At 50.3% G+C, this 21,864-nt stretch overlaps 1 protein-coding gene across 1 annotated transcript; it reads right to left on the bottom strand.

Moving 5' to 3' along the window:
* LOC8074331 (amino acid permease 3) lies at nt 814-3,022 on the bottom strand. Its single transcript, XM_002449126.2, has 2 exons — nt 2,067-3,022; nt 814-1,937 (listed from the first exon to the last, which is right to left on the bottom strand). Exons 1-2 carry the CDS (start codon nt 2,886-2,888, stop codon nt 1,299-1,301), a joined length of 1,461 nt encoding a protein of 486 aa, XP_002449171.1. The 5' UTR covers nt 2,889-3,022; the 3' UTR covers nt 814-1,298.

Raw genomic sequence — 21,864 nt, 5'->3', positions numbered from 1 at the left:
AAGACATATGAATCATATTAAATCATATATTTTTTTGTATAGAATTCAATGAAAATACTTTTTATACAAAACTTATAGATATTATCGAGATCTACAACTTTGTAGTTCTGAGTTTTTTCATTTGAGATCATTAAGATGCTCAAAAAAATTAATTACATATTCAGCCTTGAGGGTATTTTTGACTTTTCACACAAGCAGCTTGACATTCTGACGAAAATGACATAAAGGGCCAAAAAGTTTAGAGCAGTGGCACCTATGAGAGCTCAACTTTTTATTGGCTATTATAAAAATTGGTAATTATCTATAAGCCAATCCCCACTGAGGACTAAAGCCTCAAACTAATTAGTCATGGTGTTTGGCTTCAAAATGACTATAAGGCCAGTCTCAGTGGCCCGTTTCAATGCACTATTTCCAAAATAAATTTGCTGACAGAGCATCAATGAAACGAACAATGAAACAACATCTACAATGCATGAGTTTCACCTTGACGTTTCCTAGACTGGGCAAAGCATTTAATTACTGCAAAATGATTGGATCACATGCAACATGGTGAAACGATTTAGTCCTCAGTGGGGATTTCATCCCGTTTCACCGCGTGGGAAACAACGCTCGCGGAGTTTCACCATGGTGAAACTACTTCCTTCTATCTCCTCTTCGTTTCATGCAAAAAGTGCTATTTTGCTGACATAGTGCTCTAATAAATGTGCATGACATCCTGATGAAACCCTCACTGAGACTGGCCTAAGAGACTAAAGTGGGGAGTAAACAAGCTACTCTACAGGGTGTTTAGTGCCCTTCTATTCCAAAAAAAAAAGATTTTGGTTTATGATTTTACAAAATAGAACTAAACACCACGCAAAAAATTTGACAAAAAGGTGGTTATTCTACATTTTGGATTTTAGCCTCAAGAGGCAAATAGAAAGCCTAAAAGAGCCTCAAGAGGCTCTCATAAAGATAATAAATTCTGCATTCTAGATGAAACTAAATATGACTCTAAAAGTTTTGGCATTTTGTATTCCATCATTACAAAGTGAATAGCCTTTTGCATTTTTGTAGAACTAAAGAACCCCTATGTCTAGCTGCATAAACCAGTACACAGCATGCTTGACAAATAGCCACGGTAATGGAGTTTTGCGATGGATGCCTTTCTGCGGTCTGCTGTACCACATCACGTTATCACCAGAAGTAGCAAAAGGAGTGTTTGGTTTGGTTGGCTCTAGATTGTGACTGCGACAGAGCAGGGAGAGAAGACGAGCATGCACGATGCACGGAGCAGTAGAGCACACATGCTCATGCTCTCAGCCACTGAACGGCCGGTGCAACTTGACCGCGTCTATGACGCCGGCCGTGGAGCCAACGGCGCCGGCGACGGAGACGAGGAGGCACGCGGCGCTGAGCGTCTGGAGGCAGACCCAGCGCGTGCTCCACCTGCGCACGCCGCGCTGCGCGATGTACATCTCGACTGGGAAGTAGACGGTGAGCGGCCAGAAGGAGACGGCGCCGAGGAGGCCCACGACGTCGCCGAAGAACGGGAGCATCATGGCGACGACGGTGGTGACGCAGACGAACGCCGTGCGCCAGGTGAGTCGGAACACGCCGAGGACGAAGCAGGGCCCCAGCCTCACCTCCCGCGCCATGAATCCGCTGCCGGGCCACCGTGCCGCCGCCCGCTTCTCCACGAACGCGAAGAGCGGCTGGCAGAAGACCTGGTACGCGCCGACGAGGTGCACGACGATGGCGGCGTTGGCGATGTCCAGCAGCCAGAAGGGCTCGTAGAAGCCGAACCCCGTCAGGAGGTTGTCCGGCGCGTCGTCGCCGAACGCCGCGTAGCCCATGCACCCGCACAGCATGTAGAACACCGTCGTCGTCGCCACGCTCACCATCGTCGCCTTCTTCATCACCGTCGCCTCCGATGGCGGCGGCGCCTTGATCGTGTCCTGAGTGTATTGTTGGATTTGGAATCAGAGAAAACAAAGCACGTGTGCAGTAAAATCAGGGCAAGAACAGAGCATCCATTAAAATGGCTGGAGAACTGAAAGAAGTAGGGTTCGTGATAGATAGCTTGCCTGTATCTCGATGAGGATGTAGGCGTAGGAGTAGGCGAAGGAGATGTCGCCGAAGGCCTGCAAGCTGCGCCAGACCTTCTGCATCGGCGTGACCCCGTCGCCGACAGCGACGCCGGTGAGGCTGCCCTTGAACCCGCCGTTGGCGACGGTCTGCGCGATCCCGAGCGCGAGGCCGATGGTGGCGTAGGTGAAGGACATGGCGGCGGCGACGATGGAGAGCCACCATATCTGATCAAAGTCCGGTATCTGCGAGAAGACGACCTCGACGGCGCCGAAGAGGACCATGTACGGGTTGCTGGAGCTCCGGCACGGGTTCTTCTTGTTGTTGTGGTGGCCTCTGACGTGGAAGCAGTCCGCCCTCTTGATCGCCCTCATGCTGATTGCGGCGGCGATGGTGTATCCGATGGCGATGCCGACGAGGTTGGCGTACTGGATGACGCCGCACAGCCTGACCTTGGCGCCGCCGAGGATGTTGCGCACGGCCTCCGTGTACGTGTAGTTGCGCTTCCCGGAGTCGCCGCAGCGGTAGCACTCGGCGAGCAGCGTGGAGGTGTAGTAGCTGATGCCGGCGAAGAGCAGCATCATGGCGGTGCCCGCCGCCCAGCCCAGCTGCGCCATCGCCCACGCCAGGGACAGGACGCCGGCGCCGATCACCGCCGTGATGATGTGCGCGCTCGCCGTCCACATCGTGCCCGTCCGCCGCGGCCGCCCATCGTCGTCGTCTAGCCGCGCGGCCGCGGCGTCGGCGCGGTTGCCTGCCTCCACGGACGACACCTCCAACGCCGCCTCCCTGCCCGCGTGGCCTGCTGCTTTCGTAGCCATCAGCGCACGTACGGCGAGGATTTCCGCCGGTGGAACGAACTCTAGCCGGAGCTGGTTCGAACCAGTGTGATGATGATGTGGCAGCTAGCAGCGAGGGATGGTACTCAACTTTAGCTTGCTGCGATGAGCATGTATATATATATCAATATATATAAGTTTAATGTGTGTCTGTATTATTATAAATATATGGTGGTGGTGGGAGTGGCTGTTTGTTCGAATTCAAGCCACGTGGAAAGTTCGCGGGAGAAGACGTCTGGTTTCCATTCAACTCACTGCCACACTTCCACTGCCTACTTGACCAAACGGGCGACCCGGCCCTGTCAGCACTATACGGTATTATGTTATAGAGTCATTGTGTCAAACTCTCAGTCTAGACGCGGTATTATAGCTCCTTAACTGTGTCGTGCCATGCCGATAGACACGGCGACCCATCGTACCCATACCTGCCTATGACTTTGGGAGGAGTCGAGAAGCTCACTGCACCCTGTCTCAAGAAAAAGACGGACGCTACCGCTGCCATATAGTCAGACAGGAGAGAGAGTGGCCACAACAAAAATACGTCTACGCCGCGGCTAGGGAGTTAGGATTTGGAAAGGTTATGTGATGTTTATATAAGTGGCTCAGAATACATCCAGTGGTCATGATCTATCCTCAAAGCATCATACAATGGAAATAATCGGGCCAGTGTCGTGCCAGCCTATTAGCCATGCCCGTGCCGGCACTACGGGCCAAAATTGCGGCCCAAGCACGGCACTATCACTAGGTCGTGCCGTGTCTGGACCGTGCTTTTTAGTGTTATGCTCGGGCTGGCCCACTGTGTTAGTGCCAGATGAAAATCTATAACTGCCACACTTGTAGCAGAGACAACGCTGCCGGTAGCAACACCACTGCAGCCTTCCACGAAGCGTTTCCGTTTGTGGGTCCTCCTCTGATCTCGCTCCCATATTCTGACATTCTGCACGCTTTTTTCCCCTAGTGTATGTAATTTAGGCTTTGTTTACATGCAAAATCTTTTAAGATTTTGACACTATAACACTTTTGTTTGTATTTGACAAACATTGCTCATGGACTAACTAGGTTTAAAAGATTCGTCTCATGATTTACAAGTAAATTGTGCAATTAGTTATTTTTAATGTATATTTAATGCTCCATGCATGTGCCGCAAGATTCAATACGACGAAGAATCTTGTAAACTTTTGAATTTTTGAGTGCATCTAAACATGCCCTTACCTTTCTGATTCTGCCACATTTACTGCGGGCGTTTCACGTGGCTCTGATCTCCTAAGCCGTAATGCCTGCCAATTATTTAGAAAAAAGATTGAGATTATTTAGGAAATAGTATAGCAAATCTGAAAGGACTTTCCTTATAGTTTTTTGAACTATAAATCATAAAAAGACTATAAATATAGGGGCAATGCAACCATTTCAATCTAAACAACCAATAGAGCTTTGCTCTTTTCTCCTCTTCCTCCCCAGCGCTGCTGTCCTAATCCTCTCTTTCTCTCACGCCCGTTGCCGTAGCCACTGCCAACGCTGCTATCGTCTCAGCCCAGCCAGTCACTGCCTGATCTAGCTAGCTGCCGCCCTAGCCCGCCCCCACCCACCCAACAGACCGTGACACTAGTCCAAATTTAGGACAAGTCCAATAGGGACTATAAATATAGAAAATATGTAGTCATTCATTCTTAAGAAAGAACTGAGCAATTGCTCATTCCCTCATCTCTCTCTGTCTCTCTCTCTCTCTCCTCTTTCACTCATGTGTGTCACCACCTTGCTGCCCTAGTGCCATGCTCCAGCAGTCGCCCGCTGCCCTAGCCTAGGTACCCAACTGGCCCTAGGATTAGACCATGACGCTTGGTATCTCAGAAACCAGATCGCACCCATGGGCGATAACAACACCATCATGGAGATAATGGACATGTTTGAGAACCTCATCTCTAACATAACCAAACATCATTTGATGTCAAGAACAACTCTATCACGCTCGATGCCAGGCTGACCAACATTGAGCAAGGAGGCTTGAAAGAGATTGTCGATGCCACCGCAGCAAAGGCAAAGATGAAACATGAAGCCACCACCAAGGAGATCGAGGTGGGAATCAAGCAAGGCATGGAGGCACCAGACGTGCCTTCCTCAAGGAAAAGGAGATGTCCACATCATCAAGTATTCTTGACATCGTGGACGAATTGACAAATAAGTAGTTTGTCATCGATGGCGACAAGGACAACAACCAAGCAAAACCTATACCTTGTGTAGTGCTCCAAGAAGGACTAGTGGAAGCGTCAACTCTTTGATACATTGAAAAACCAACATGAATCTAACCCTCTTTACAGTGCCTATTTATTTTCTTGCAATTTACTTTCTTACAATTGCTATTCTATAGTATATAGGGTTCTAACGTAGGTTGTAAAACTTTTGTGCGATAGGCATAGAACACTTGTTAGGCACAATGGGTAAATTTGGCTAAGCGATAGATTAAAATTTATATAAAAAAATTAGTCCAATTCACCCTCCTCTTGTGTGTTTTGATCCTTTTGGAGTTAGACAAAGCAAACTCCCACTCGATGATGTTTTTTTCTAAGATATCGGAAGTGCTTGTTGGAGTCCCTCACAAGGACGTGAATGCAAGAGCCAAGCTCGCCACTGAGTAACTTCATGGCATCTCATGGGCCTAACCCATGCACAAGTATGTTCTTGTCAAGCCTCTCTCCCGGACCACTCCTAGCTCGTCGTCCTCCAATATGAGATATTCAGCCAAAATGCTAAGGGCCTCTAGCCCCTCAGCTCGTACACCATCGATGGCCATTCCATAAACACAGTTGGAGGATCTCACAATACTTACATGTTAGATAAATAGGCAATTTCCATGTCATTTTAATTCCATAAATTAACATTATGATGATGACATATAGAAGATTATTAATCATATAAATCATGATATCAAACATGTTCATAGTAATATGGAACATGTGATCAATTAACATATAGAACATATGATTATTAAAAGCATGAAAGCATAATATATGAAACACAAGGCATATATCTCATAGTAGTGATAAATATGAGATAACATGTGAAATGATGAAACATAACTACTGAAATAGATAGACAACAGTATACAAAATGACTTGACTGAACCAACAAATCAAGCATATGAAACAGACACAGGATATAGACATAAACGACATGATTGAACATATGAAACATACTCAGGACAGAACGCGAAACAACATGGATGAACTACGAACTGGAAGACAAAACATAGCAGGAAGATGAACAAATCATACCCTCCGATGCACTCTGAGGATCTCGATCCTTATCCAACTTCCATGATGTAGACGATGAAGATGATCTCTCCACCGGGAAGGAGAAATCTGTCCGCGTCCGCATGAGGAAGACGGTGACGGCGATCGAAGACAACCACGAACGACAGTGGCGGTTTGGGCAGTCGCGATGACGCTCCCCAAAAACCTAATTGCCGATCTCCCGTGCAAGGTCTCGAACGGCAAGAGCTTCGGAGGCACCTGCCCTCTCGCTCCTCCGTGCGCACGGAGTTACGAGATGGGAATATCTTCTTTGCTACGAAACTATGTTCTGAGTTGTTCTCTCTTGTTGTACCAAAGAGATGAGAGTCTCCTATTTATCCTTGTGGCTGGAGAGAAGATGAGGAGGGGAAGGGACTCTCTGTTGGCGGCTGAGGAGACGGCATCTCAAGGGTTTTGACACAGAGTTGAAACTTTCTCAGTTATCTATCTGTCGACGAAAGCTAGTCGGCAGTCTACCTTGGGGTATACCCACGGTAGTAGTTTATCGGTAGACGGTGCGCAAACTACGAACTCGATGGTGACGCAAGACACGGACAAGCTTTTTATCCAGGTTCGGCCGCCGAGTTGGCGTAATACCTACGTCCTGCGTCTGGTTGTATTGATTTATGCTGAGAGAATATGATCTGTCCTAGGGGGGTCCCTTGCCCCTCCTTATATAGTCTGGAGGGCAGGGTTACAGATCTAGAAACTAATCCTAGTCGGTTACAATTGCCATGGATAATTCGATATCAATTCCTATTCTAACCGACTAGAATCCTGCTTGATCTCCACGTCTTGTTTCCTTGTGCGAAACTCCGAGCTGTCGGATCAAGCCTTGAACTCGTCTCGTAGTGGGCCAAGCTTCCTGGCTAAAGTCTAACCGTAAGGGTATAGGGGTTTATACCCCCACAGCTAGTCCCCGAGCACCATGTATTGTGATGCAACACGCCGTCTTGGGCTTCTTCGATCAGCGAGGCTTGTCGTCTTCCATAAGTGGGAAAATCGCCCAAACAGTTGCAACGGTTCCTTGACCAACTCGAAAGACAGTTGATCAACATTGACGTCGAAGAAACAGGTTGTTCGAAGAATGCATGGTGCTCTAAAAAAATTTCTTTCCTGGTGAAGTGTGCCCACTTTACCTTCTTGAAAGGTAGAAGCATCAAAAAAGCAAGCAAATTCACCGCTAGGTGAAGTGTGCCCACTTAGTCCCCGAGCCTGGTAGTAGGTGACGTAGGCACGTGGTGCCAGGGTCAAAAGAAAATTCCCCAAAGTAGTTTTGAGACTGAGATGCATCGCTAGATGCATCGTACCGATGTAGTCCCCGAGCTTGCTGGAAGGCGAAGTATGAGCCTTGTAGCAAGGTCTAAAAAATTGAATTTACCAGTCCCCGAGCATGTCATGCTCGCTTGCAATTGAAAAGACCAATCGACCAGTCCCCAAGCACTTAGCGTGTTTCTTGGAATTATATGTTGCTATACTGTACGACCAGTCCCCGAGCGTCGAGTGCTCAGCGGTCGGTGCATGCTTTCAAGCTTTGAGCTCATAGAATGAGCGACCAGTCCCCGAGCGTCGAGTGCTCGGTGGTCGGTGCAGTCATTGAAGTTCCGAGCTAATAGACTGGGCGACCAGTCCCCGAGCGTCGAGTGCTCGGTAGCCGGTGCAGTCATTGAAGTTCCGAGCTAATAGACTGGGCGACCAGTCCCCGAGCGTCGAGTGCTCGGTAGCCGGTGCAGTCCTTGAAGTTCTGAGTTGATAGACTGGGCGACCAGTCCCCGAGCGTCGAGTGCTCGGTGGTCGGTGCAGTCCTTCAAGTTCCGAGCTGATAGACTGGGCGACCAGTCCCCGAGCGTCGAGTGCTCGGTGGTCGGTGCAGTCCCCGGGTTGTTGACTCACTGGCGTATATGTCTTCTTACTTTTGAAAAGATTTTTCCAATTAAAATTGTCGTGACGAGGTCTCCTGACAATATGTCAGACGGATGCATGAAAAGTTGCGCCTGGCAACTGTACAACCGCTCTTTGCATGGTTTGAGAAAAGGAAACCATCAATTGGTACGAAAACTCCGCCGCATTAATTATCTATAATCATTGTAAACCGAAACGCCGCGTCCGCCGCATGGCCTGCCCACTTCCCGAGAATACAGGAAGTGGGAGAGGTGGGGTCGCGGGTTTATAAGGGCCTAATAGGACCGCCTGTACTGCTTCGCCTGCCATTGCCTTCAAACCTTCCGCTCTCATCTTCTCCAATCTCCTGCATCTTCCTAACTCCAGCCCACATTCGCACCTCTAATGGCGAAGAGCGACTCCAGGAAGAGGGCCGAACTGATGGCCAAGGAGTGGAAGAAGTCCCGCAGCACCACAAAATCTCTTGGTGACCTCGTCGATATGGGGCTTCTGCACGGCGCAGAGCTCGGCGGCTGGAGGGCGCCGGAGGGGGAGAGCTACCCCGACCCTCGCGCCGGTGAGATCGTCGTTTTTGAGGATTTCGTTAAGAGAGGCTTTGGGGTTCCTGTTCATCCTTTTCTTCAAGGTCTTCTTTTGTACTATGAGATCGGGATTTGCAATCTGCACCCGAACTCAATTCTCCTTATTTCCACCTTCATCCATCTGTGCGAGGCCTATGTTGGCATAGAGCCGCACTTCGATCTTTTCCGGTACCTTTTCTGCTTGAGGAAGAAGGGAGCAGTTGGAGGCTCCAAGGTTGCAGGTGGAGTATACCTCAACCTTCGTGATGGGATGAAGAATCGCTACCTGCACTGCCCATGGAACACTTCCTTGACCGAATGGTACAGGAAGTGGTTCTACGTCAGGGAGGAACCGGGCAGCTCCACGTTCTGCGACGTGGGATACATTCCCGAGAAGAGGACGAGCTGGACCGACCGCCCAGAGTTCGACGGTCAAGTGGCGGATCTGATGAAGCTGATCGACTGGTCGCGCCTGGATGGGCTTGGCGTGGTCGGCAACTTCATTTGCCGCCGGGTGATGCCCTGCCAGAAGAGGGTGCACTCGGCGTACGAGTATGCCGGAAGCGCAGACCCGACCAGGATGCGGTCGGAGATCTTGGAGAAAGCGGAGGTACAACAGCTGTTGAACGAGCTGTTTAACTTCGCGGATGGGGGCTTCATCCGTGGCAGTGATCGGGTGCAAGCCTTCAAGTTAGGACGACCAGCACCAAAGGTATGTAGCAGACTCTGTTTGATCATTCGTATATCGTCTGCAGTTGACTCATCTCTGTTACTTTTGCAGGTCGGTGATGTCGACCGGTGCGTGGTGTATGTATCACTGGCGCCGGGGATGGAAAATCCTGCGGGAGAGGTCCCGCCAGAGGAGGACGCTGCTCGGTGTACTCATTACACCAGCAGTGAGGAAGACCGAGCCCGCCCCGTCCCGACCTCCGAGGAGAGGGTAGCGGGGAAAAGGCCATTGCCGGCGGATCCCTTGCCGACACCGGAGCTGCCGGCAGACCTACCGGCGGAGAGCAGCCAAGCGCCGAAGCGTCGTCGGCTCGTGCGGATCGTCGTCGACGACGACGACGACGAGGAGGCTGCGCCGTCGTTGGTCCGACGGCCTCGGAGCCGCCCAGACACTGCGCCGGTCGCCACTGATCGAGTGGCCAGCGGCGCCGCTGCCCCGCAAGTTGCCGAGGTGGGGGCACAGGTGCCGACCGGCCGGGCGAGGAGGAGGTTCACCGCGACCCATCGTCGGTCAGACCTGTAAGTGTTCGACTTACGTATTTTGGACTCCTCTTTTTTTTTAACTTTTGTTCCTGTAGTGCGGCGTCGGATGTCGACCCTGGCCAAACTGCCGGCCAGGGAACGGGCGAGCCTGCCCGCGGTTCTGGGGATGCAGCCCCCCAGACCACAGAGCAGCCAACAGCTGCAGTCGCGCCTGGGAGCACCGAGGGGCTCCCGAGCGCGGCGCCGACAACAAGCAGCCCGACCAGGGCTGGAGAGGCTCCCCCAACTGACTCCTCAGAGAAGGGGAGATCTCCGACCGCTCCTCCTGCCGGGGGGAGTGAAGTCCCCCCGCTGCCCCGAGCAGGAGCCTCTTCGGCTGCGGGCTCCCCAGGTCTGGTCCAAGGGCCAGTAATGCCTGGGACCACCACCGGGGGTGACGCAGCACAGGAGGAAGAAACCCGGGCGGCCTCCGACGACGAGGTGGAGGAGATCGAGGGTCGTCCCCGTGATGGCCGCCAACACGTGTATGTGTGGCGCCAACGCGGGGATCACTTTATCGGTCATGAGGAGGTCGCCGAGACCGAAGAGGCCGCCAGGGTGGAGCGCGCGGCCAAGCGCCTTGTCGACGAAGTCAAGGTAAGCGGCTTTTTGTACTGATGAGCATTCTTTTGCCTTGTCTTGCTTGATCGTTATATGCTTGCTTTGTAGGACGTAATGAAAACGGCGAAGTACCGGAAACGGTGCTTTGACTAGATAGAAGGCGTCATGGCCGAGAACAAGGCCCTTGCCGCGGAGGTAGACCGGTTGCGGGCGGAGGTCGGGGAGAAGGTGGTCGAGATGAGCGCCGAAAAGGAGCGTCGTCTCGACCTCGCTCGTCGTCTGGCCGACCAGTACCGGCTGCAGGAAGGTTAGTCACACGCTCCGAGCAGTTTCGCGTACTTGTATAGTTTGCTTTGCTGACCAGTTTAGGATTCACGCAGACTTGGAGGAGGAGGTGGCGAGCCTCCAACAAGAGAAGGAGCAGCTCAGCCAACAGCTCGCCGGTGCGCAGGAGTCCGGGCGGCGAGCGGAAGAGGAATTGGGTCGAAAAGACCGGGAGTTAGCTGGTAATGGGTGCCGCCTTGTTGGTTGCTGCCTGCCCCTTTGCTTGTCTGGTATGCCGAAAGTAACGTTTCGTTTCGTTTGCAGTGCTCAAGGTGAACACCAAAAAGCACCTGGATGACCTGATCAAGGACCGGGACTCCTGGAAGGCCAACTGTTGCAGGATCTGGAAAGGAGTGTCCCCGGTCCTAGATCTGCTCAGCCCCGAGCTCCCGGAGAGCCAGCCCCGCGCGCCGCAGTTGACCCCGGTAGAGAAGGCGCAACGGGCGTGGGACTGGCTCCAGCAGTTTGTGAAGGACGCCGGGGAGTTTGCCGGCGCGCACGTCCTCAGCATGGTGCGCGCCCACTACCCCCTGGTCGACTTGAGCAGGCTGGAGAAGGGGTACCCGAAGGAAGTCGGCCCACAGGAAGCGGACGAACTTCGGGGTAGTCTGCTGGACTTGTCGTCGACAGTGATCGGCGACATCAACCTGTGCGGAACGGCCACTCCTCCAGACCAGCCGAGCTCAGATAGGTCGGCCAGGGAGTTGTCGGGCGCGTCCGTTGCTGGAGATGGGCGGTCGACGCCTGCGGTCTCGACCAGCCAGGCGCCGGTGGCCCCGACCCCTTCGTCCGGGCAGTAGGGCCAGGCGGGTGATCAGCCCGAGCAGCTAGGCCAATAAAGTAGTCTGTAGGAATAGACTAGTATCTGCCCGTCAGGGTATTTTATTGTAAACTTTGTATGTAAAGTTTGTAATAAAGTTTTCTTTTTGTCATGACTGTTGTTTTGAGCGCTGTAAAAATATCTGAGTGACGTGTCACCGTATTTGTCTTGGTTGTCGCCAGGAGCATCCATTGCAGGAGTTTTGCCGAGTGCTGTGTATGACAAGGTATAGGCGAAAAATAGAGAATTTCATTATCAAAAATTATAAGATACTTACAAAAGAAAGTCATTAAAACTTTATGGATAGAAACGTCGCAGTTTGTCGATGTGCCAAGAGTTAGGCACTCGTGTTCCGTCTGGGTATGCCAATCTGTAGGACGTAGGTCGTGTGACCTCGGTCACCACGAAGGGTCCTTCCCAGGGAGTGGATAACTTGTGCATTCCCTCCTGGCTTGTTTTCCATCGAAGCACCAGATCGCCGACCACGAAGGAACGGTCCTTGACGTTCCTGTTGTAGTATCGCCTGACTGCCGCGAGATATTTTGCTGTTCGGAGACATGAAACTAAACGCTTTTCCTCCATGCAATTGATTTCGAGTTCTCTGGCGTTGTCGGCAGTCGCCTGGTCGAAGTGCTCGATTCTAGGAGATCCGAAGTGTATGTCAGACGGCAGGACCGCCTCTGCACCGTATACCATGAAGTAGGGAGACACCCCTGTGTTTCGACTGGTCTGAGTTCGGAGGCCCCAGACCACTGCCGGCAATTCTTTCATCCATCGACCGGGTGCTCTGTCGTTTTCGGTGTACAACCTTTTCTTTAGGGCATCAACGATCATTCCGTTAGCACGTTCGACTTGACCGTTGGCACGTGGATGTGCTACTGACACATATTTTATGACTATGCCTCTGTCATCGCAGAAATCCCAAAAAGTGGTGCCAGTAAACTAAGTGCCCAGGTCGGTGATTATGCTGTTCGGGATGCCGAATCTGTGTATGATTTGATTGAGGAACTCCACAGCCTTCTCGGAGGTTGCCTTGACCAGGGGCATGTATTCAATCCACTTGGAGAACTTGTCGATTAACACGAAGACAAACTTGAAATTGCCCGGGGCTGGTTTAAATGGTCCGATCATGTCAAGCCCCCAGCAAGCAAAGGGCCAAGACGACGGGATGGTTTGAATTTCATGGGCAGGTACGTGGGTCCTCTTAGCGAAAAACTGACATCCTTCGCAATGCCGAACCAGTTTTTCTGCGTCGCTAACCGCGGTTGGCCAATAAAAACCTGCTCGGAAAGCTTTTCCGACCAGCGTTCTAGATGCGGCGTGGTTGCCGCAGGATCCGGCGTGTATGTCCTCCAAGAGCTTGATACCATCATCCTGGGGTATGCACTTGAGCAGTACTTCGGAGCTTGCGTTTTTCCGCATGAGTTTTCCGTCGACCAGGATGTAGTTCTTTGATCGTCGGATGAGACGCTCGTTCTCTGTTTTGTCCTGAAAGCCTGTCCCGTCTGAGATGTATTTGATGAACGGGATACGCCAGTCACGCCCACCGGTTGTCGGAGTGGCGTCATCTATGAGCATTGCCTCGGTGGGTTGCTTGTCGACCAGGGGGGAGCTTACGCTCGGCTCATGGATGTCCTGGACGAAAATACCCCGCGGGATTTGGGCCCGAGATGAGCCTAACTTTGACAACGCATCTGCTGCTTGGTTCTTATCCCGGACCACGTGGATGTACTCTATGCCATAGAAGTTAGTTTCCCATTTGCGAATTTCTTTGCAGTAGAGATCCATCTTCTCGTGGGTTGCGTCCCACTCCTTGTTGAGCTGGTTGATGACCAAAGCGGAGTCGCCGTAGACATAGAGGCGCTTGACCCCCAGTTCAACGGCTAGTCGTACACCATGTAAGCATGCTTCGTATTCGGCGACATTGTTTGACGCCGGAAAAAGGATCCGAAGGACGTAGCGGAGTTTGTCCTTGTTTGGTGATACGAACAATATCCCAGCGCCTGCACCGTTGATGTTCAAGGACCCATCAAAGAACATTGTCCAGTGGTCTGAGACATCTGGAACGGAAGGCTCGTTGAGATCCGTCCATTCGGCAATGAAATCGACCAGGGCTTGAGACTTGACGGTGGTGCGACTCTGGAACTCTAGGGAAAATGGACATAATTCCATTGCCCATTTCACGATTCTGCCATTGGCGTCTTTGTTGCGCAGGATGTCCCCGAGAGGAAAGCTGGTTGTCACCAGGACTCGATGGCCGTCGAAGTAGTGCTTCAGCTTTCTTGACGTTATCAGGATGGCGTATATAAGCTTCTGTATTTGTGGGTACCTGGCCTTGGATTCGTTTAAAACTTCGCTTATGAAGTAAACGGGTCTCTGGACCTTGAAGACGTGACCTGGTTCATCTCGCTCGACCACTATTGCCGTGGAAACAACCCTGTCGGTTGCAGCAATGTAAAGGAGTAGGTCTTCATTGGGCTGAGGCGCTGTGAGGACAGGCGGTGAAGTGAGGAAGGTCTTAAGCTGAGTGAACGCAGCGTCGGCTTCCTCTGTCCAAGAGAATTTTTCAGACGCTTTCAGTAGTTTGAAGAAAGGGAGGCCTTTTTCTCCCAGCCTTGAGATGAAACGACTGAGGGCGGCCATGCGCCCGGTTAGCTTCTGAATATCCTTGACGTTCTTCGGTGGTCGCATGTCGAGTACGGCTTTGACTTTTGAAGGGTTTGGTCGTATGCCGTCGCAACTGACGACGTTGCCGAGCAGTAGACCGGAGGGTACGCCGAAAATGCATTTCTTGGGGTTGAGCTTCCACTTGTACCTATTGAGTGCCTTGAAGGTTCGGTCTAAGTTGTCGATTAGGGTGCTCGCGTCCCTTGTTTTTACGACCACGTCGTCCACATAGGCCTCGACGAGGTCATCGCGAATCTCGTCGTGGAGGCATTGCTGGATGGCCCTTTGATAAGTGGCCCCGGCGTTTTTAAGTCCGAAAGACATGGTAGTGTAACAGTATGCGCCGAAGGGTGTGATGAAGGATGTCTTGATCTGATCTTCGTCCTTTAATGAGATCTGGTGATAACCAGAGTAGCAATCTAGAAAGGAGAGGAGTTCGCATCCGGCCGTTGAGTCGACCACCTCGTCGATGCGAGGAAGACCAAAAGGATCTTTAGGACAGTGTTTGTTGAGATCGGTGTAATCAACGCACATTCTCCATTCATTATTCTTTTTGCGTACAAGAACCGGATTGGCGAGCCAATCGGGATGATACACCTCTTTTATGAATCCGGCTGCTAGAAGCCGTGTTATTTCTGTCCTAATAGCCTCCTTTTTGTCGCGAGCGAACCGTCGCAGTTTTTGCTTGATTGGTCTTGCGGTCTTCGAGACGTTTAAGGAGTGCTCGATCAGGTTTCGTGGGACACCGGGCATGTCTGCGGGTTTCCATGCGAAAACACTCACGTTGTCCCTTAGAAACCTGACGAGCGCGTCTTCCTATTTTGGATCCAGGTTAGCCCCGATGAGGGCTGTCTTCTCGGGGTTGCCTTCGACCAGCTGCACTTCTTTGTACTCCTTGGATTTCGAATTCTTTCTGGCTGTCTCCTGCTCAGGTAATCGGAGCTGGTCGGGGGGCAGCTGTGCGGCTTGGTTTGCTGTTTCCGCCATGCGGATTGAGAGGTCAATTGCTTCGGTGATCTTGAAACTTTCTTCTTCGCAGGTGTACGCAGTGTAGACGTTGCCTCTGACGGTCAGGACACCCTTCTCCGTGGGCATCTTAAGCACTAGGTATGAGTAGTGCGGGACTGCCATGAACTTTGTTAGCGATGGGCGGCCCAGTATGGCGTGGTAAGTCCCGTCGAAGTCCGCGACTACGAAGTTGATGAACTCCGTCCGGAAGTGATCGGGTGTGCCGAATTGGACAGGCAATGTTATCTGTCCGAGGGGCACCGAACTTTGACCTGGCAAAACCCCCCAGAATTGGGCGTCGTAAGGTTTTAGTTGCGCCGGTGATATCTTGAGGGCGGGCAGGCTGTTGCGGAAGAGGATGTCGATGGAGCTTCCCCCGTCCACGAGCACGCGCTCGAATCTGATGCTATTGATGCAGGGATCAAGAATCAGTGGGAAACGACCCGGCTCTGGGATAGCGGCCCACTGGTCCTTCCTGCTGAACGCGATCTCCCTGTGGGACCAGGCGGGAAATTTCGGATCTGCGATCAGCCCATCCGTGCTGTCTATGTTGAGGCAGGCTCTCTTTAACAGCTTTCTTTCTCGCTTGGACTCAGTGGAGACCTTGCCCCCGAAAATGGAGTGGACCACATCGGTGGGGCTGACGTATTGGTGTCGGGGGTCCCTGTCTTGGTCCTCATCCTCATCTTCGTGGTCGTGCCCGTCGCGTTTGTTACTTTTCTTGGCGGTGTCTTCTTGGGCGGCCCGCCGTGTATAGATACTTTTGAGGACGCGGCACTCTTCCATGGTATGGTTAGACTTTGGGTGTAGCTGGCACGGTCCCTTCAACGTTTTGTTGTAGTCGTCTTGGTAGTCCCGTCGTCCATTGGGACGTTTGACCGTGTTTACTTCGTGGTCGTATTCGCGAGGGCGCTTTCCTCTGAAGTCATCGCGGCTGTCGCGCCGCCGATCCCAACCCTCTCGGTGATCGCGGTTGTCGGAGCGGCGGTGATTTCTGTTGTCGTAGCGACCACGACCGTCATCTCGCCGGGAGGGCTGGTCGGGGCCTCTCGCATCGTCTCGGATTAGTTTTTCTGCGTCATCAGCATCGGCGTAATTTTTAGCCGTGGCGAGGAGCTCTGCTACCGTTGATGGGCGCTTACGCAACAGCTTGTTCCTCAGCGCTTCATGGAAGCGCAAGCCCTTGATAAAGGCTGATATGGCCTCGTCATGAGAAATCTTCGGGATTTTGAGGCGCATATCCGAGAATCGTCGAATGTAATCGCGCAGAGGTTCCTTCTTCCTGTCTCTTATCCTTTCAAGGTCATACTTGTTTCCGGGCTGCTCGCATGTGGCAATGAAGTTGTTGATGAAAGCCTGTCGTAGCTCTTCCCAAGAGTCGAAGGAGTCCTCGGGCAAGCCGAGAAGCCACTGATGACCAGCCTGGTCGAGGACTACGGGGAAGTAGTTAGCCATGACGTGCTCATCTCCTGCCGCTGATCGGACGGCGATTTCGTAGAGGGTGATCCAGTTCTCTGGATTTTCCTTGCCGTCGTATTTTTTAAGTTTTTCGAGCTTGAAATTGCGGGGCCACACGACCTGGCGGAGGTGCGAGGAGAACTGCCTTAGGCCCGGAGGACCATGGGTCGCATCGTACTCGATGCGGCGCAGGTTTTCGTGGACTGCTCTCTCTGCGGTGCGCCTGTTGATGCGGTCCCGGGCATCTTTGGGAGGGATGTTGTGGCGGAGATCCCTGTGTTGATCTTCTTCTTCTTGGCCGCGTACGCGGTTCTGCTGGCGGCGGCCATCGGCGTCCCAACCACCATCGTCGCGCCGTGAGTCCCCTCGACGGTTGTCGGGGGAGCGGCTGCGGCGACGCCTGCTGGGTGAGGCCCGGCTACGATGAGTCTGGTCGGAGGCGGCTTCCGTATAAGAGACGTCCTGGACTCTCTTGAGCAGAGTGGCTGTCTGTCCCATTGCGGCGATCAGGTGTGCTCGGATACTGGTCCGGACTCCCTGGCATTCGGGGGTGTCAGGAAGCCGATCCAGGTTGGCCATGGCGACAGCCACGTTGGCGCTTGGCGTTTTGTAGACCGGCTGGTCCCCGACCATGTCAAAGGCATCGTTGAGGTTACTTGGTGGCGTCTGTTGTTGCTCGTCCGCACGCCGTCGGGCGCGATCGGCGTTACGCTGTTCGCGGAGTTGCCTCTGGTCGTCTGTTTCTCCGTCAACAGCCGGTTCGTCGGCGCTGACATTGAACACAATATCCCCTCGCCGGGGGGGGGGGGGGAATATCGGGAATCGGTCGAAACCCGGAGGGTGTGAAGGAAAATCCAGGCCGTAGTCCTCGTCTTCGGTGTTTATAACCTCGGTGGGGACGGAGCCGGTGCTTGAGTTGGTGCTGGAAACCTGGCCGTCCCGTAGCTCTCGGATGGTCACCATGTTGATGGTGACGATTGTTCCTTGTCGGCGACCAGCCCGCTTTGCTGAAAACGGATTGGACATGCTGTGAGTAAACAGAGGCCGAGTTGTTCAGGCCGCAAGGATAGTCTTCCTTTTTGAGCTCGACGGATCGTCCTGAGGGGGTTGAGGTTATCGTCAGGGACGTTCCCAGCCGTTCGTGTGTGGCGACACGAGTTGGCCGGCGGAATTTCGAAAAATCCGCTCGAGCAGCTTGGTCGGGCCGGCGCAGAACTCCATCTATTAGTTGGGAGACTTCGAGTAGCTTGGAGTCAGCGCGATCGAGCGCTTGGAGGAGGTCCGAGCAGTCGATCTCCTTTCCCTTGTAGAGCGGGAACGGTGGTCGGGAGCTTGGTGCCGTCATGCGTGTGGTCGGAGACGGCGTGATCTCAGATTGGATCTGGATCTCTTTCGGAACCGTGGTCGCGAAACCGCCGCTGCACGTCGTCCACGTGATCTGGCCGACGGTGAACGTGAGGCCTTCGGGCACGGTCGCGGAAGCTGGGATCGTGACCATCTTGTTCGCCGGAAAAGTTGCACGCACACCCTCTACCTGGCGCGCCACTGTCGACGAAAGCTAGTCGGCAGTCTACCTTGGGGTATACCCACGGTAGTAGTTTATCGGTAGACGGTGCGCAAACTACGAACTCGATGGTGACGCAAGACACGGACAAGCTTTTTATCCAGGTTCGGCCGCCGAGTTGGCGTAATACCTACGTCCTGCGTCTGGTTGTATTGATTTGTGCTGAGAGAATATGATCTGTCCTAGGGGGGTCCCTTGCCCCTCCTTATATAGTCTGGAGGGCAGGGTTACAGATCTAGAAACTAATCCTAGTCGGTTACAATTGCCATGGATAATTCGATATCAATTCCTATTCTAACCGACTAGAATCCTGCTTGATCTCCACGTCTTGTTTCCTTGTGCGAAACTCCGAGCTGTCGGATCAAGCCTTGAACTCGTCTCGTAGTGGGCCAAGCTTCCTGGCTAAAGTCTAACCGTAAGGGTATAGGGGTTTATACCCCCACACTATCGAAACACCCAACTCTTGGACTTCCAATTCGGTACAACATATATTGTCCACAATTACACACCATAGAGTTTATTGATTTATTAAATCTAAATGGGTCTAGCCCATAATAAATCCAACATTACAAGCCTCGACGTGTACAACATGATACTCGCAAGCACCAATATCAAGCAGGGTATATATGCAAAACTCACTAAACTCTAGTTTGAAATCTAAAGCAAGCACTAAAGTGGTCTAGGGCACTACAAGATATGTGCCTCGGTTTAGTTACAATCTCTACACACTCTAACCCATTCCAAATGGTTGGCGGTGTGGGCATATATATATCATGTTCGCTTGTCTGAAAAGCCATGACTAAAAGTTATTAGGTTTAGTCCTACATCGGTAATTGATGGTAGGGAGTACAACATATAAGGCGGGGGCAGCCCTCCTTTTGGTTGAGTTAGGCCCAATGCTTGGGTATATTGTGGGCTCTGGTGGACCTGGGCCCGAGAGGCTGACAGCTCATGGGTATAATGAGTTGGACCAAATTCCGCTGGGCACTCTAACAAAAATACTATTCACTGATTTGTTGTGAGAAAAACACTATAAATAATTAGTTGATTTAGTAATTAAGCTCAAGCGAACATGCTCCCATAAACACCAACCAGCCATTTTGGGAGCTAGGACTTCCTCTTCCTAGTGTACCGAAGCTCATCAATGACGATACCGGAGAAACCTGTTGCCCTTTATTACACTGTATCAACTAGATCGTTGCCAACTGTTGGATCATAACTCTGATAGCTTGTTTGGCGCACCACCAGAGATAAATTCCTGTGCACAGTCCATAGCAGTAGGTGCTCTTTAGAAATGCACCTCATAAGTTTTTGATGCGTGAAAAACTTTTAAAATATGGCCAAAGAACTCGTCGCAAACGCAACGGTAGCGATCCACCAATGATGTGCTGGTAGGTGCATATTCTGCACCTAGTCAACTTCATCCTGAAGCTTCTTGAAATGCCGTAGTAGTAGTCACCGGCCGGCCGTCCAAGCTGCCACATCTTCTTCAATCTTTTTCAAAAATCAGGGCAAGTTAAATGAACAACTTCTTTTAAAAAAGTCGATACATCATATTTTCTGCCTCTTCCTTTTCTTCACTTATTAGGATGATCTTATTTATTTATAGTTCCTTTCTGATCTGGGGATAAGGTCATCCATTTAGCTACAGGCCACACAGCTCGGGGTCATGATATCTTTTAGATAAGGATTTTGCTATGGTACACCCAAATAACTATGAGCTATTCATTTGATTTGATCAGACGGTTACGATTAATTGTTACCTCCTTGGAGATAACAGATGAAATATATATTTAGTTAATTTCTTATTTAGTAAAATATATGATACATAAGGGAAGTTTAGATATGAAATTTTTTTCTAGACTTGATTGATACATGTGTGATCCACTAATATAGTAAATTCTTTTTGCTTTATAACTTCGGACATGTTATATTTTGACTATCATGTAATTTTGTATGTGACGTGATACTTGATCTTAGTGTGATATGATTTGCACGTGTACATGACTAGTGTGTGAACGTCATTAGTGTGCGTGTACGTAGTCAACACATCAGGTGAGTGGGTAATTAATTTGAGTGGATAATTTATGCATGTAACATATTATTGTTTACAAGTATATAATGTATTTTTTTCATAATTTTTGGTGGCATGTTCACGTGTGATATGTTGTATGATATGGTTAATAATTATTTCTAATGTGTGAACCACAACAAGATTGTCGGACTACTCCATACCAATGAATATCATTTTTTGGAAATCACTAGAGAAAAGGAATGGCGGCCACGAGGCTTCTGTCTCCATGACGAGGTCATCGTGATTAGGGGGGTGCAGCAAGATTTTTCTTGTTGTTCCCATGTTAATAAAGTAATTAATTAATTCAAAATTCTAAAATTTGAAGGGCTCAAATTTATCAAAGGTATTACCTCTTAGGACTTCCGCCCCATAGATAAGGTCGCTGTCATGGTATATATTGACATCCGCCCATATGACCATATGTTCTACTTCTACGTGTGAATTGCCACATGGCATTCTAGCAGGACGATTCAGTAAAGTTGCTGACACAAAAAAAATACCAATTGTATCAACATCATTCATGTGAAAAGTAACAGAGGAGAAAAAATTGCGAAGTCTGAACCAAAATTTTCTTGCTGCCTACCACCACGTCGGGTAGAAACCGATCAGATGCGAACTGGATATAGTGCACTTTCTACATTAGCAACAATCTCTTTCGGTGTGAAGTTTCGAGAGAGTTGTGATTAGCGTGTGGCATTCTTTTGAGTTGGAAAGACTTAATGAGACGTCTATCCAAGCTTGATGATGATGATAGAGTTGTCACCGCTGGCTATCCTCAAACTAATTAATGAACATTAAAATCTCGAATAGGCAAGTCAATGATACTCCATCCGTCCACAAAAGAATGCAACTATAAATTCCATGCTGATCAAACTACCAAGTTTATAGAAAATAATAGTAGCATTTATGAATGTAAATAAATTTATTATAAAAATATATTCTACTACTAATCCAGTGATATTTATTTTGTATCATAAATATTAGTATTTTTATATAACTTTGATTAAATTTAAAATGTTTTGACTCTTTAAAATATAAAAATTGTATTCTTTTGTGGACGGAGGTAGTACATATATTAAAGAGGAGCTATTTTACATTTTAATCCTTTTTAATAAATATTTCAATATTAATCCTCTCCTATATCACTGGGTGTCCTTGAGTACAAGGATCATCATCTGCTGGATGTAGGGACCGACTTGGCCTGAATCAGGATAAATCTTAGCATCTCCTGTGTGTTTCTCGCGTTCTTGAGTTCACACAAGCCACCGTATTCGTCGTGCGACGAAACCATTCGAACAACAATGTTTGCCGCAGTTCTGACCCTATGACACAGTTTGCAAATAGAACAACCAAGTTGAATTTCGATTGAACATTCTATTTCTTACAACACAAATAACATTGCAATTGGATACATTTGGATCGCATATTCTCGTAGAACCATTTTCCTCATGTGGATGGAACATTTATTTAGGAATTGTTCTA

This window comes from Sorghum bicolor, chromosome 5, assembly GCF_000003195.3.
Source record: "Sorghum bicolor cultivar BTx623 chromosome 5, Sorghum_bicolor_NCBIv3, whole genome shotgun sequence".
Lineage (NCBI taxonomy): Eukaryota > Viridiplantae > Streptophyta > Magnoliopsida > Poales > Poaceae > Sorghum > Sorghum bicolor.
This window is presented reverse-complemented; position numbering and strand designations above follow the sequence as displayed.

What these genes read in the sequence shown, in the direction of transcription:
- LOC8074331 (XM_002449126.2), bottom strand. Translation starts at nt 2,888, where the DNA reads ATGGCTACGAAAGCAGCAGGCCACGCGGGCAGGGAGGCGGCGTTGGAG. An exon ending in ACATCCTCATCGAGATACAG is followed by an intron (nt 1,938 to 2,066) that starts GCAAGCTATCTA and finishes CAATACACTCAG; the next exon opens with GACACGATCAAGGCGCCGCC.